The sequence below is a fragment of the Giraffa tippelskirchi genome, chromosome 11, assembly GCF_054371585.1.
Source record: "Giraffa tippelskirchi isolate mGirTip1 chromosome 11, T2T-mGirTip1v1.2.pri, whole genome shotgun sequence".
Taxonomy (NCBI): Eukaryota; Metazoa; Chordata; class Mammalia; order Artiodactyla; family Giraffidae; genus Giraffa; species Giraffa tippelskirchi.
The window spans coordinates 34,863,197-34,880,439 of NC_137285.1; the positions used below are offsets into that span (position 1 = coordinate 34,863,197).

Here is a 17,243-nt window from a genome sequence, read left to right on the forward strand (position 1 = left end):
ATAAATCATTTATAGTGAATTCAATAGATTTTACTAATTGATTTTTTCGCCTGTCCAACATTTTTTAAATCAAGAAAATTGACATGTAATATTATTTTCTAGTGTTGAGCATAATTGATATATGTATATACTATGAAATGACTGATTTATTCTTAAAGGCATTAATATTAGAATTGATTCAAGTCCTGTTTCTAAATTGTGTATGCTGTTTATAAAAAATAGTATATAAAAATAATAAGTTACAAAATAGATCATTAAGCATGATTAAATAGAAAGTGAAAGTTAAAGAAGCTCAGTTGTGTCCGACTCTTTGCAACCCCATGATTACACAGTCCATGGAATTCTCCAGGCCAGAATACTAGAGTCAGTAGCCTTTACCTTCTCCAGGGGATCTTCCCCACCCAGGGATCGAACCCAGGTCTCCCACATTGCAGGCAGATTCTTTACCAGCTGAGCCACAAGGGAAGCCTGGTTAAATAGAAAATAAATATAAAACAAAGGGATATTTATCTACATAAATTCTTAGCACAGCTTTAAAGAATCAAAGATTTTCTTATAAAACATGACTTACTTATTTACTAAATGATGTTTTGAAGAAAAGCTATAAAGAAAATCTAGATTCTGCAAAGGCTTGAAATTTTGATTATAGGGATTCACTATGCATCTAATTGTAGTATCAATAAATTTACCTTGCACATTAAACATTTCAAAGGCTTGTCACATTCTCAAAGAATATGTAAGCAACTCTCAAAACTTGGAATCAAAATTAGAACATGGAAGTTGGGTTTTTGGGTTTTTTTTTGCCTACTTGGACGGCGAAGCCCGGTGAGCTGCTGTCTATGGGGTCACACAGAGTCGGACACAACTGAAGCGACTTAGCAGCAGCAGCAGCAAATGGCCTCATGGTACAGTCTTCAGGGAACAACTTTATATTTATACAAACTATTCACCTTAAAATATAGGATTCTTACATTTGATTGGCTGACATGCTTAATTATGTAACTATTTACACATCTTTCTTCAGCCCTTTAGGGCCCATTTAAAAAAGATGTATCCACAAAAAGTATTCTAGAAGCACAAAGTGCATTCTGTACTGACACCTGCATGCTCTTCCATCACTAATTGCTCTCTTGACCTTCTAATTTAAAGTTGATGACATTGTTTCCTCTTGTCTCCATACCATGATTAACTATTCTTTAAAGAATTACAGTATGTACTAATTAACATGATGCTATATGCTTACATAAAGTAAAATTTCACTCTGATTTTTAGTGTGTCAATGGTATGACTTTCTGTGGTTTGAACTTCTTCCTTCCTTGTTTTGTATGCCATTTCACATCTTCACAGAGCTGACTTTTCAGTTCAGAGTGAGGAAATCCAATTTTGAGATTTTAAATACTTAAACATGTATTTTTTCTTTTTCTTTTTTAACTTGAAAAGAGGTTTGTAATATGAACCTGATTCATGTTTTCTCTCTTTACATTCAGTTTCCAGAGGAGACGGAGTTGGACCTCTTGTCAGTAACCGTTGAAGGTCCTTCCCATTACTCATCAAATAGTGAAGGATCCTATTCCGTGTTCAGTTCTCCCAAAACTCCAGGAGGCTTTTCACCAGGCATTTCTTTCCAGTCTGAAGAGGGTCGACGGGATGACAGTTTGTCTTCTACCAGTGAAGATTCTGAGAAAGATGAAAAGGATGACGACCACGAGAGGGAAAGGTTTTATATTTACAGGAAACCCTCGTAAGTAGTAAGCCTTTTTGTTTTAAGATCCTTAGGCAGTACTTTAGAGCTGAGCTTAAAACATTTTATAACTGTTAATGTTTACAGAAAAACAAATAAATCTTACTGTGCCTAGTCAGAGTGAGACTGAGACATATCCATGATTTACTAATATAATCTAGCTCCATATGGCATTATTGTTTTCTTTCCCCGTTTTTTTTTTTTAAATAAAATCTGGAAAGTAGCATTTAAATTTTACAGTTTGTGAAATGGAAATCTCCTCCAAAATGTAGAATGTAGGTCATATTCTGATATTCAGACTCTTTATTAGCCAGTGATTGTGCCTGTGTCCCAAGTACTTAGCACATTGCCTGGCACATAATAATTCTTCAGTACATAGTTGTTGAATAAAGTGTGACACCATTAAACTTAGGAAACACCTCAGTTAGTAAGAGCTATCTGGGTAATTTGTGTGAATTTATAAAATAGTAAAATTTATTTACAGACTATTGCTCACTTTCCAAAGTTATTTGGCTCAAACAGTAAAGAATCTGCCTGCAATGCAGGAGACCTGGGTTCAATCCCTGGGTCAGGAAAATCCCCTGGAGGATGGCATGACAACCCACTCCAGTATTCTTGCCTGGAGAATCCCATGGACAGAGGATCCTGGCAGGCTACAGTCCATAGGGTCACAAAGAGTCAGACACAACTGAGCAACTAACACTTTCATTGCTCACATAACATGTTGGAAAAGAGTTTGCTGAAAACTCTTCCCATTTTACTACATTATAATGATCAGCTGTTCTTTCTCTAGACATACATCTCGTAAAAAAGCAACAGGCTTTGCTGCTGTTCATCAGCTATTTACAGAACGCTGGCCAACAGTCCCAGCCAACAGAAGTCTTAGTGGCACAGCTACAGAGAGAAATATTGACTTTGAACTTGATATTCGAGTTGAAATTGATAGTGGAAAATGTGTGCTCCACCCAACCACCCTTCTACAAGAACATGATGATATAAGCTTGAGAAGGTAAGATATTGGTCAGAAAGGGGTACATATAACTTCATTTGTTAGGAATACTATTTATATCTCACTAATCATAAAAAACATTTCTCTTCACATCCAAAAATGCAGACTTAAAGAGTATTTTTAATCATAGTTGGGATGTTTGAGTGTTCATTTGTATAACATTCTATTTCTTTAAGCAAATGTATAATATTTTTTGGTGATTAGAAATGGATGACTGATTTAGATTCTGCAAATTTGTTAATTTGAACAGTTTTATCTTTGGAATTCTCCAAGTATGAATTTCTCACTTAGTCCCTATCCTTTTATTCACATTTCTGTTTCAAAGAACGGTACAATACTCAAAGATGTCTTGTTATTGAGAGTTTGATGAATTCATAAATAAGAAAGATTGGGAAACAATTGAACAAAGAGGCCTCAGTAAACTGGAATGTTGCTCAGGCTGTAACTGTAGCTGTACCATGTTTCCATCATTGAAGAAATAGTTGTATAAACAGGCCTAAAGTTAGATTAGTTTTTCTTTGAATTTCTGGTTTGCTTTTCTTTCCTAATCTAAAAAAAAAAATTAGAGAAAATAATAATATTAATAATCTAGTGGATGAGTAAGAAGTGGGTGGAAATGCAAGTAAAACACATAGGAAGAATGCTGACAATTGTTGAAGCTGAGAGATGGGCCCATGGGGGTTCATTCTACCATTCCATTTACATTTGTATGTTTGTAATTTTCAATAATAAAAGATTTTTAAATGTCTCATTGTCTAATGAAGATTTTTATACAATGAGATGACAAAAAGACAGTATAACCAGTTAAAGTCTTAGAAGTGTAATAGTGATGATAAAAAGAATGTTAATTTATTTTTGGTTGAACTGCAATAAGCCAAAATAAACTGCTGATATTCAGCTATATTTACCTACGTAAAGGGTAGTTTCATTTGGTTCAGCCTTTGTTTGGAAGAGTTGTGACCTCAGGAAAGGACAAAGGTAACTGCCCTGTACAGTTATGGAACATACAACATAAACCTCATCCATGCAAGGATTAGCCAGTTTAGGTAGAGATAATGACGAGCCTCACTTTTTCAACTTTATTAATAGAAATTTGACTTTAAACAACATAAGAGAAATGTCTTGCAAAAAGAGAAAAAAAAACATTTTTTTCTTTTTATAGGAGTTATGACAGAAGTTCCAGGAGTTTAGATCAAGAGTCTCCTTCCAAAAAGAAGAAGTTTCAAACTAATTATGCTTCTACCACCCATTTAATGACTGGCAAAAAAGTGCCATCATCTCTACAAACAAAGCCCAGTGACTTAGAAACAACAGTATTTTATATTCCTGGAGTTGATGTAAAGGTAAAAACCTAAATAGGATAAGAGATTAGATTATTAGTAGCCATGTTTATTTTCTATCATATATATTCTTCCTTCACTAGTTACATTAAAATGAGACTTTCTGAAGTTTTCTCTAATGTAGCTGAATTCTGAACATGAGACCTTCTAAATTGAACATTGCCCCATGTGCATGAAATTTTCCATGAAATTTTGACAAGAAGAAGTTAATTTTCTTTTTTAAACATTGATATTCATGTTTGTGAAACATTGCCTAGAGCAACTTTTTTAGATTCTAGAATTATACATTCCTAGAATGTTAAGCTAGAAAGAATTTAAAATAGTATCTGGGATGACCTCTTTTCACTTTAAAAATGAAAAAAAGCTAATAAGGAATTTGCTAGAATCACAAAGCTAACTTATAAAATCTGGTTCCTGGATCAGTGTTCTTTCTGCCACATTTTAGTACATTTCTTTGTTTTCCTCATGTGCATAATTTTAATTTTGGAAGTTTATTTGTTTCAATACAGTTGCATTACAATTCCAAGACTCTAAAGACCGAATCACCTAATGCCTCCAGAGGATCTTCCTTGCCACGAACACTCTCTAAAGAGTCCAAGCTGTATGGTATGAAAGATAGTGCAACATCTCCTCCTTCTCCTCCTTTACCTTGCACTGTCCAGAGCAAGACTAACACCTTACTTCCTCCCCAACCCCCACCTATTCCCTCAGGTATTTAAGGAAAATATACTTTAATTTTTTTCATGAATTAATTTTAAGTCATCACCTACTTGCTCTAGTGAGACTTTCAAATTCACATGTTTAAGAAAAAAGGACTTAGACTTGCCAATAATGACTGTACAGAATTCATGTATGGAAGTGTAAGCTAATTCCTTTTGCCTAGTTTTCAAATTGCTGTTACCTTAGCATATCAGTTTTTACTTAATTTTTTAGATCTATGTATATTTAGAAAGTCTTATATAGTTCAAATTTGGGAGCTTATGATCTAGATGGAAACATCACACTTATATATTTAAGACAGAATACATTGAACTTAAACCATATATATTATCTATTACTACATAACAAATTATCCCAAACTTAGTGGCTTATAATCTTAGACAAGTTTCTGTGGATCAGAAATTCAGAAGCAGTTGGGCTGGGTACATCTAACTTCACAGTTTTCTATGAAGTTGCAGTCAGGATGTTGGCTAGGGATACAGTCATCCAGGTGCTTGACTGGGTCTGGAAAATCTGCTTCCATCATATCCCATTCACATGGCTGACAAGCTGGTGCTTTAGTTTCTCCCCACATGACTGGGCTGCTTGAGTATTCTCATGACATGGCAGCTGACATTCCCTCAAAAGGAGTGATCCAAAAGAATACGTGGCTGAAGCTGCAATATCTTCTATGGCTTAGTCTCAGAAGTCACATACCATCATTTCCACAATATCTTATTGATCGTATAGGTAACCCTTATTCAGTGTGGGAGGGAACTGCACAAGAGCATGAATACCAGGAGGAAAGGACTGTTGGAAGTTATTTTGGAATCTGGCTACTATACAACATGAATAACACCTTATATATATAATAGAATTTCCAAAAATGGGAATATTGGGTTGGACAAGAATTAGTGAAAAAGCTTTATTTGAGAGATGGAACTTGATACATAAATCTTTCAAAGTAGCCAGTAATCATCATAATAATGCCCAATATTTTTATATCACTTTTAAATTGACAAGACACATCTATGTCCATTAAGTACGGGGCAGGTATTATTATCCCCATTTTATATATGAAGAAAGTTAAAGTTCATAAAAGTTGAATTTCTTTCCTAGGTTTACAAACTAATACATGGTAGACTTGGAAACCTTAGCCAAAGTTATCTAAATCTTAGCTGTTATATCATTCTGTTGATGTGAAAATATAGTCAGGTAGAAGGAAGGAGAGATGCAGCCCATGTAAGGAGGCAAGTAAATATTTACCAGGTAAGAACAGCAAGAACCTAAGAAAATGTAAAAACTGATGCTTTTCCTCACTTGCCACAAATTATCATTAGTCAGAGTTCTCTATATCTTCTTAAGTGGACAAATAATACTAAATGAGAGACCAAATGCTAAAATACTAATGAGATAATTAGCGAAGTATAAATTGAAAAACTGAACCAAAATTTGTGACCTAGAGCAAGTAGAAGTAACTGTTGTATTTATATACATCATTGATCATCTCTGTATTCTAACAATAAGATTTCTATCAACCTATTTTTATTGCATTCTTGTATGGTTTTAAGTATAAGGTGCTTCACCTGATTAAACTCATATAATTCTAATTTCTCACAAAATTATGTTTTCTGGAAACTATTAAATTCATCTCACATCTGTACATGTTCTAGCCAAAGGAAAAGGAAGTGGAGGAGTAAAAACAGCTAAGTTATATGCCTGGGTAGCACTGCAGTCATTGCCAGAAGAAATGGTAATCAGTCCCTGCCTATTAGACTTTCTGGAAAAGGCTCTGGAAACTATCCCAATTACACCAGTTGAAAGGAACTATACAAGTGAGTGTCCTCTTAAATACTTAATTGCCCATCACATGTATTTTGGGGTCCTGTTACTAGAAGGATTTTGTAATGCTTTTATATATTACCATATAATACATTCAATGAAAAAGGAATTATAGAACTGAAAAAGAACTTGAGGGACCATCTAGTCTTGGTGGGGTTTATGATTCCTCTGTGGCTACAGCTACTTAATGACAAAATTAACATCCTTAGTCTTGTGTTTGAAGAAGGAAATGGCAAGCCACTACAGTATTCTTTCCTGGGAAATCCCATGGATAGTGGAACCTGGCGGGCTGCAGCCCATGCATTCACAAAAGTTGGACATGACTTAGCAACTAAACAACAGGTCCTATATTAGAGTGACTCTTGTACTGGAAACGCTCCTGTTTTCTTTGTATATTGTTTGGTACAGCAGCAGGAATAGAGAGTTTGAAGGAATGAGTAAGAGGTTTGAATAGGGAAAGATGTAATGAATAATGGGCTACAGAAGCCAATGTTTCTGTGCATTCATACCCCTGATCTCAGTACTAGCAAAAAGGAAAAAGATCTTTTAATAAATAGTTTGACTTTACCCTAATAGTAAAACTAAATATTTTAACAGCTGTCAGCTCTCAAGATGAAGATATGGGACATTTTGAAATACCAGAACCTATGGAAGAATCAACAACATCACTAGTGTCATCTTCAACATCTGCTTACTCTTCCTTCCCTGTAGATGTTGTGGTTTATGTACGAGTTCAGGTAATATACTTCATCTATTCCTTTTTATTTTAAAGAAAAAAATTTTTTAAGTTTATTTGAACATTTACAATATCAATTCCTTTTAAAGTTTTCTTAAGTTTCATAGACCTTTAGTATGTCTATGATGGCCTAGAGGTTGCCTGAACCTCTGGAAAGTATATGTACAATTTTATGTGTTATATATTTGTCTGCTGAGGAAGTTCATATCTTTGAGTGTTCAAAATTGAAATCTCATTCTTTTGTGGCAAAGGTAAAAATATGTAAGTTAAAACCCTTTTTTAGCACATTATGCCTTTTTAAAATTATATCATGGCACCTGTATTTCTTGTCATTATGGTTATTTGTGGGCAGACATAAAGTGAAATTGAGAGATAAAGTCACAATAGTACCTTTTTTAGATTTTTCTAAGGGTTATATAATTATGGATTTAATAATTTTATTCTAAAATTCAGTCCTATTTCAGGCCTGTAGGAGTATAGGCTACCCCTCTGATATTGTGGATTAAGTTCCAGACCACCACTGTAATAAAGCAAATATTGAAGTGAAGCATTTTTTATTTCCCAGTGCATATAAAAATTGTTTACACTATCCTATATTCTATTAAGTATGTAATAGTATTATATCTAAAATAAAACAATACCTACCTTAAGTAAAAAAGAATGCTATTGGAAAACTATACTATTAGACTTGCTCAAGGAAGGGTTACCACAAACTATCATTTTGTAAAAAAAAAAAAAAAAAACACTCAACATCTACAAAGCACAGTAAAATGAGCTATGTTATATTAGCATCCAGTTGAGTCTGTTTATTAAGGAGGATATTTAACTTGTATCCAAACTTCAAGGTTTAGTTTACTTTCAATTAAAACTTTATGATCAGTCTCAAAAATAAAAGAAACACTAATGATCATCTCTTCAGATTAATTTCTACAAAAACAGTTTGGCCAAAAGAATTTCAGTCTGATCTTCTGGAGTTTTGCACTAGCTTTTTTGAAAATCTGATGAAAACATGTAATAAGTGAGGCCTTGAGAGTTTGTACAACTTCAGTTATAAATGCAATAATAGCCTTTTACAATTTCAGCATAACGAAATTACTTGCTTTAGAATACTTGATTATGAACAATATGGACATAAACATATTTAATGTTCTGAATTATCTAAATGTCTACATATTTACTGTTTAGAATTCCTCGAATATTTAGTTTTAAAAGTGATACAATTTTGTTAATGCATTTTGGTTAATGTATCATGTGTCTGTTTGAAAAAGGTAGGGCATTAAACTCAAAATAATAAATTTGATATATATAGACCGAGATGGAAACTGAATGTAATTTCAGGAGTCCAATAGAAAAATTTTTAATCACCTAGTTCCTAGAAACCTTTCTTTGTCTTTCTGTACTTTTCAGCCCTCACAGATCAAGTTTAGCTGTTTACCAGTGTCAAGAGTAGAATGCATGCTAAAGCTGCCATCCCTGGATTTGGTGTTTTCTTCAAACCGAGGAGAACTGGAGACTTTAGGGGCTGCGTATCCTGCAGAGACCTTATCCCCTGGAGGTAGTGCTCCTTCAAGCGGAACAAAGACCTCCTCGAGCAAAACTGGAGTACCAGGTGTGGAAACATTCTTTTATTCAATTAGCATAAAAAGCCAAGTACTATTTTAATAGTAATTAATAAACATTTCCAAATAAATACATTTGGAAAAGGTAGAGTATTTATAGAAAAAATCTATAGTGGATCAAAGTTTTGAGTGTATTTCATTATACCCAAGGAATCGCAGTTGCAGTGTTTTGTTGTCCATTCATGTGGATATTACATGTACTGTGAAGTGTGAATGATAATGTGTTCAAGTACTTTTGAATGTTTTATTTTATGCTGTATTTTTATGTTATGAGTGATCAGTGTTGCAAATGGTAAGTAAGAGCTGTAGTATTATCTTGCAAGGATTTCTTATCACTGAATTAAAAGTATACCAAATTGTGTGTATATGTATAAAAAAAATTTTAGTGGTAAAATTTTGTTACTTAACTCAAATGTCTGTTTCATGAAAGGTTTAGGTATTAAAGTAGAACTGATGATTTCCTGATGAGATAGTCATTTTTCACTCAGTGTCATTTCTGCCCTAAAAATCACCTGGAGATTACAAATGCAAGTAGTAAAGATTTTATGGGACATTTTTAAAAAGAAAGACCAGAATGAATGAAAATGTAAAAGAACTGATAAGAGAACTAATAATGAGACAGTTTAACAGTTCTACCCCTAAAGCAGATATTGGAATATTCACTTTTTTCTTAATATCAAAATGTCATAAATTAACACAAATTATTATAGCAGTATATATGCACTATGCTAGGAATATATAATGAGCAGCTATTTTTATGCCCATGTTTCTTTTAGAAAACGAAAAAGCGAAGTGGCACCCCTTATTTTATCATAATAAAACATGCAGGAAGGAATGATGATGAGAATAAATGTATAAGAAATGAAGATTATGACAATATCCATTCTTTGAAAGGGTCTTTATGAACTTGACTGAGTTCTGGATCAGTGCTAAGGGCTGGATATACTGTAGTGAACATAGCTAACAAGCATATTTCCTGCTAATGTGAAACTTAAATTGAATTTGGAGAAATAGATAATAAGCAAACAAGTATATTTTCAGTGAAAACATGAAGGTGGTAAGTATGAGTTAGCCACGTAGACAGTTGGGGGAATAACATACTCCAGGTACAGAGTATAAAATCCAGAAAGTAGGAAAGAGTTTGACAACTCTTTGAAATTAGCCTGTTCCACTCATGGTAAATGTTGCCAATAAGGCCTTTTTGATTTCCAAGAGAGAGACCTTTAACTTTCTCCATTTGTGTACTTTGCCCTGTTTCCACTGTTTCTATGGAAATGTGGACTCCAGTTGTATGATTTGAATTTTTTACAGTTCATTCTCCTCTACTGCTTAAAACTCAGCTATTTTGTACCTCTTCCAACTGCGCTTCCAGTAGAACAAAGGAGAAATTAAACAGGAAACCTTGGGGTTGTCCAGTCATATGTATATATAATTATTTCAACAGTGAACAGAATATTCAGCCCTGGTTTATACAGTAAATTAATTGGAAAATACATCTAAGCCCTCATGTTAAGGATTTAAATCTACTGATCAGTTAACGTTTGACTATTCCATTTTATTTTTCAAATCATGTTTCGTTCTTGAGACTATATTAAGGACAGTTTTTTTAGTAAGTTCTGTGTCTTATTCTATTTTGGGTTTCTTGTGTTCCCTATAGGTTCATCAGGATTAGGCAGCCCTCTTGGCAGAAGTCGACATAGTAGTAGTCAGTCAGATCTGACCAGTTCCAGCAGCAGTTCCTCTGGGCTGAGCTTCACTGCATGCATGTCTGACTTTTCCCTTTATGTATTTCATCCATATGGAGCAGGGAAACAAAAAACCGCTGTTTCTGGCCTTACACCCGGATCAGGAGGATTAGGTATACTTAGCGTGTTTGCATCTTTTTCAAATCTATCACATCTTTTCAAGCTTTCATCTTTTTAAAAATGATGTTATCTTTAATAATGGATATAAAATGAGATCAGAAACTTTATTTTTCTTCTTGATAATATCTATCCTGTCTCTACATTAAATAAACAAATATGAAATAAGTAATATAGATAAATCATATAAGATTTTAAAATTCAAAATATTTTATAAGTGATATACACTGTTCAATCTCTTCAGATGTGAGGTTACTTATGTTAAGCATTTAAATGTTTCATCAAATTGCTATTTGTATAAAAAATTGTATTCTGTCAGTAGTTAAAATTTTAAATTGTGTACATCATCACATTTGTTAATTTAAAATGATACTCTTTAATATGACTAGTTATTTAGTGAACTTAAATTCCACTACCATTTTAAAGTAAAGATTTACCACTAAAAATATATAGGATATTGGTATTAGCGAATGTTATTAACTTATTTAGACAAATAATAGACACACTCCATGTCAGTGCTAGTTTTTGTTGAGATACAAAAATCATCAGTTATGGTTATGGACTTGAGCCTATTATTGTTAGGAATGTCTAGTGTTCATTAGGTCATTCTGCTTAAATTTTTAACCTCATTTAAGTGATTTTAATTAATAGTATATTATAGCCTATTGAATAACTTCATGTAATTAGTTGTTGGGGGTTTGTGTATATATGTGTGTGTGTGTGTGTGTTTTCATGTGTATTTTTTTTTAAGGGAATGTAGATGAAGAACCCACTTCAGTCACTGGTCGAAAAGACTCACTCAGTATAAATCTCGAGTTTGTAAAAGTGAGTTTGTCTCGGATAAGGCGTTCTGGAGGTGCCTCATTTTTTGAAAGTCAGTCTGTAAGCAAGTCTGCAAGCAAAATGGATACTACACTAATAAATATATCTGGTATTCAATTTTATATTTTTTAATTGAAATATTGTTTTTCCAGAATTAAATAAGGGCCTCCTTTTAAGTGTTTAAATATTAAATAATTTAATAATATTAAGCATTTAGTGATAAACTGATTTAAAGAAGAATAACTTCTAGCCAAGTACTATCTCAGTCCAGTGAGATATCAGTGTTAGAAATAGGATTTCTAGATACATACATGGAAATATCACCCAAGGGCCAAAATATGCCTATTTAAGTCACTAAAAACTTCTTCACTTCTCTACCATGAGTTGGTACAACTTCTGACTTATTTTTTCATTTTTTAATTATAAAATCTTAAAACACTAAGGAGGAATGGGTGTTGAAAATTTTTTACTTGGTATCGTAAGATCTTGAGTTGTGTACCTGTGTATCACTATATATATGATGGACAAATCACTTGCTCACTTTCTTTACATGGTGATTTGAGTATTTAAAATTGAGTAGAACATTTTGAAGAATTCAGAGTACTAAGTGAGTGAAAACTTTAAAAATTATTAACCCAACAAATATAGGTAAGTACACTTAATCTACTCAACACAATATATGTTTGGTCATTCAGAAAACATATAATTGAGCCTGCATTTTACAGTGAACTTGTGCCAAGCACTCTGCTAGGTGCTTGAAGATGCCCACATGAGTAGACAAATTACAGTGCAGTGTGACAAACCCTATAATGGAGGTTTACTTAAAGAGGAGGAAACAAATTCTGTTTTATATAAGAGATCAGAGGTTTCACAAAGGATATGATGTTGGGGCCAGTCTTCAAAATTATGTAGGAATATTCTTGGCTATCGGAAAAGGCAATGGCAGCCCACTCCAGTACTCTTGCCTGGAAAATCCCATGGACGGAGGAGCCTGGTAGGCTGCAGTCCATGGGGTCGCTCAGAGTCGGACACGATTGAGTGACTTCACTTTCACTTTTCACTTTCATGCATTGGAGAAGGAAATGGCAACCCACTCCAGTGTTCTTGCCTGGAGAATCCCAGGGACGGGGGAGCCTGGTGGGCTACCGTCTATGGGGTCGCACAGAGTCGGACACAACTGAAGCGACTTAGCAGCAGCAGCAGCATTCTTGGCTATGGCAACATGGTAGTTAATGGTCAGAGCATCAAAAAGTATGCTTTTGGATCATACTTTGATTCACTGAGTTAAAGCATAGGTGTAACTGAACACTGAGTTAGTTGTACAAAGTAGATGGGTCCAGAGACAGGACTTGACTAGAGGTAAAGCTGATAAAATAGCCCAGGACATGACTGTGGGGTGGGGGGACTCATACCATGCTAAAAAATGGGGTTCTGATCCTTTGGGCAAGGAGAAGCCATTAGCAGATTTTAAGAACTGTATGACAACATTGTCCTTAAAGATAGTCAAACTGTACTGTACACTGAAAAATCTGTTAAGAGGGTAGATTTCATGTTAAGTATTCTTGCCACAAAAAAAAAACAACCAAAATTATACATGGATTATAAAATAATCTATGTTTTTTAAAAAAGGAATGATCCTTAAGATTGATGTTTTAGGAAGAGAGCTGATGGGAGAATGCTAAGAGATGGTAGAGTGGAAAGATGCTTGGGGAAGCTGTTGAAGTAGACTAAGCAATAGGGGATGAGGGCCTGAATTGTGATAGTAAAAAAAGAGAAGAGAGAATGGTTTCAAGATAAATATAAGAATCCACAAGCTTAAGGACAAGATGTATGAGTAGCAGTAGAGGAGACAATGATGCCTCAGGCTTTTAGCTTAGGTAACTCAAGGGGCAGTGAGGTCACTACCTTTAGAAAATAAAGAAGGAAATGCTTATATGACACTGAGGTAGAAGGATCTGATAGGCAACTGGTTATTGGGCTGTGTGGATATGGGCTCAGGCTGAAACGGAAACTTCAGGTTTAGGGGACACTGACATGTGAATGCAACAGAAGCTCTGGTGGAGGACTGGAGGAGTACCTAAAGCAGAAGTAGCAGAGCAAAAACCCTGAGACAGCCATCAGAATACTTGGAGACTGAAAATTCGCTGCTTAGCTGCTAAAGAGTCTACCTGCAATGCAGGAGACCTGGGTTCGATCCCTGGATTGGGAAGATTCCCTGGAGAAGGGAAAGGCTACCCACTCCAGTATTCTGACCTGGAGAATTCCATGAACTGTACAGTCCATGGAGTCGCAAAGAGTCAGACACGACTGAGCGACTCTGACTCACAAAATACTAACTTCTGCCATACAGTTACTTGGTTTGCAGCTGCTTTTGAAGAAGTCTGTGTTCTAGCTAATCCTGATGACTCATTTTCCGTATTTGAGAGGGGCCCTATGTTAAAGCTGGAAGCTGTCTATAAGACTGATCTTAGATCCTGTGTGAGAATTTCATGATAAAGTGATAATAGAATTCCAGTTTGCCCTCACCTCAAAAATGGAAATGGAACTAATGGTGCTAGAATGTGCTATTTTTATCAGCGGTGAAAGGAACACATTATCACTTACTGATCATACTATGTGCCTCATTTTGGTATTTCAAGAATTGTAACAGAAGTATAATTCAGTTGTGTAATATTATATCTACCATGTGAAAATATTAAAGGTTTTGGAAATGTGTTCTAACAAATTTTATTTATGTATCAGCTGTTTGTGATATAGGGTCTGCTTCCTTTAAATATGACATGCGCCGCCTCAGTGAAATTCTGGCATTTCCAAGAGCCTGGTATAGGAGGAGTATTGCAAGACGCCTATTCCTTGGAGACCAAACTATTAATTTGCCAAGTAAGCTTGTTTATGTAATTATAGATTATACTTAGGCTGCTTTTAATTTTGATTACAATAATAATAAGATCCATGATTGATAACACAAACTCTGTCTTACTTGGTAAACTACCCTGCAGTTCTTTCATTCATTCAGCAAATGTCATTGGAGCCCCTTTATTTTTTTTTTTTAATTAGTTTGTTTTCTATTTTTTAACTTTACAATATTGTATTTGTTTTGCCATACATTGACATGAATCCACCATGGGTGTACATGTTCTCCCCTTCCAGAACCCCCCTTCCACCTACCTCCCCATCCCATCCCTCCAGGTCATCCCGGTGCACCAGCCCCGAGCACCCTGTATCATGCATTGAACCTGCACTGGTGATTCGTTTCACATATGATAATTTACATGCTTCCATGCCATTCTCCCATATCATCCTGCCCTCGCCCTCTCCCATGGAGTCCATAATACTGTTCTATTTATCTGTGTCTCTTTTGATGTCTTGCATACAGGGTTATCTTTACCGATTGACTAAATACCATATATATGTGTTAGTATACTGTATTGGTGTTTTTCTTTCTGGCTTACTTCACTCTGTATAATAGGCTCCAGTTTCATCCACCTAATTAGAACTGATTTGAATGTATTCTTTTTAATGGCTGAGTAATATTCCATTGTGTATATGTACCACAGCTTCCTTATCTATTCGTCTGCTGATGGGCATCTAGGCTGCTTCCATGTCCTGGCTATTATAAACAGTCCTGCCATGAACATTGGGGTACACGTGTCTCTTTCAAGCCTGGTTTCCTCACTGTGTATGCCCAGCAGTGGGATTGCTGGGTCATATGGCAGTTCCATTTCCAGTTTTTTGAGGAATCGCCACACTGTTCTCCATAGTGGCTGTACTAGTTTGCATTCCCACCAACAGTGTAAGAGGGTTCCCTTTTCTCCACACCCTCTCCAGCATTTATTGCTTGTAGTCTTTTGGATAGCAGCCATTCTGACAGGCGTGAAATGGTACCTCATGGTGGTTTTGATTTGCATTTCTCTAATAATGAGTGATGTTGAGCATCTTTTCATGTGTTTGTCAGCCATCTGTATGTCTTCCTTGGAGAATTGTCTGTTTAGTTCTTTGGCCCACTTTTTGATTGGGTCGTTTATTTTTCGGGAATTGAGCTGCAGGAGTTGCTTGTCTATTTTTGAGATTAATTGTTTGTCCGTTGCTTCATTTCCTATTATTTTCTCCCATTCCGAGGGCTGTCTTTTCACTTTGCTTATAGTTTCCTTTGTTGTGCAAAAGCTTTTAAGTTTAATTAGGTCCCATTTGTTTATTTTTGCTTTTATTTCCAATATTCTGGGAGGTGGGTCATAGAGGATCCTGCTGTGGTTTATGTCTGAGAGTGTTTTGCCTATGTTTTCCTCTAGGAGTTTTATAGTTTCTGGTCTTACATTTAGATCTTTAATCCATTTTGAGTTTATTTTTGTGTATGGTGTTGGAAAGTGTTCTAGTTTCATTCTTTTACAAGTGGTTGACCAGTTTTCCCAGCACCACTTGTTAAAGAGATTGTCTTCTCTCCATTGTATATTCTTGCCTAGTGGAGCCCCTTTAATGTGCTAGTAACCACTGGGAATGTACTAGCATTGGAGGTCACAAAATGCTTGCTCCCTCGGGGATTATTTTGTTCTGTGATGATTACCCTGTAATCTCTGTAAAATCTGGAAATGCATAAATAAATTTAACCAAATTAATCATGGTTAAACATGGAAAATAGAAAATATTGGGGACATGCTACCATATTTCATTTTTTCTCTTGGACATAGATATTGCTGTAATATCACATTGTGTAAGTGAAAGTTAAGAGTTAGCATTATACAGTAGAAAATATTAGAAATTTGGATTCTAGGTCTATTCCCTCATCTGTAATATGGGACAGAGTGCCTGTCCTACCCTTCTCATATATTTTCTGTGAGAATTAAATAACATGCTGGAACTTTGCAAACTGGACATTGTACAATTTTTCAGAGAACTTGAAGAAATACAAAATGTGATTAGAAGTGGTGGACTGATGAAATTTCTTGTTTTATAACATGGAGATATTATCCTGTTTATTTTGTTTTTGTTATCTACTTTCCTTTTAGCATCTGGCCCAGGGACACCTGATTCCATTGAAGGTGTAAGCCAACACCTTTCTCCCGAATCATCAAGAAAAGCTTACTGCAGGACCTGGGAGCAGCCTAGTCAGTCAGCCTCCTTCACCCACATGCCTCAGTCACCTAATGTGTTCAATGAGCATATGACGAACAGCACCATGTCACCAGGGACAGCGGCACAGAGCCTAAAATCCCCAGCTTCCATAAGGTCAAGGAGTGTGTCTGATTCTTCAGTTCCCCGAAGAGGTAACACTGTTCTTTTCATATCAGGAGCCCTCTAGAGCTCCTAATATAAAAATCTTAATTAGTTACTCCCAGATTTTTGCCCCAACTGCAGGAAGAGATTCTCTCACAGGTTTTTATGGAACATGTGGGGTGGGGGGAGGAGTCCCAAATGCAACAACACACACATACACGCACTTCACAGTATTTGCTAGCAGATGAGACAGCTGGATGGCTAGTTGCTTTGAAAAGGGGTAGGGAGAAAGAAATGAGCATAATGTTAGCGTGCTCCATGTGGTAGTTATTGTTAGAAGTAAAACAAACCTAGTGTTGTAA

General features: G+C 35.2%; 1 protein-coding gene across 1 annotated transcript in view; it reads left to right on the top strand.

Annotated features, from left to right (window-relative positions):
• BLTP1 (bridge-like lipid transfer protein family member 1) overlaps positions 1-17,243 on the top strand; it is a 382,818-nt gene that overhangs the window by 348,890 nt on the left and 16,685 nt on the right. Inside the window, exons 74-84 of the mRNA XM_081544847.1 lie at positions 1,488-1,741; positions 2,535-2,750; positions 3,913-4,093; positions 4,600-4,801; positions 6,463-6,624; positions 7,229-7,368; positions 8,775-8,976; positions 10,644-10,844; positions 11,600-11,779; positions 14,413-14,550; positions 16,674-16,931. Of these exons, the coding sequence (XP_081400973.1) occupies positions 1,488-1,741; positions 2,535-2,750; positions 3,913-4,093; positions 4,600-4,801; positions 6,463-6,624; positions 7,229-7,368; positions 8,775-8,976; positions 10,644-10,844; positions 11,600-11,779; positions 14,413-14,550; positions 16,674-16,931 (2,134 nt within the window). The remainder of the gene's footprint in view (positions 1-1,487; positions 1,742-2,534; positions 2,751-3,912; positions 4,094-4,599; positions 4,802-6,462; positions 6,625-7,228; positions 7,369-8,774; positions 8,977-10,643; positions 10,845-11,599; positions 11,780-14,412; positions 14,551-16,673; positions 16,932-17,243) is intronic.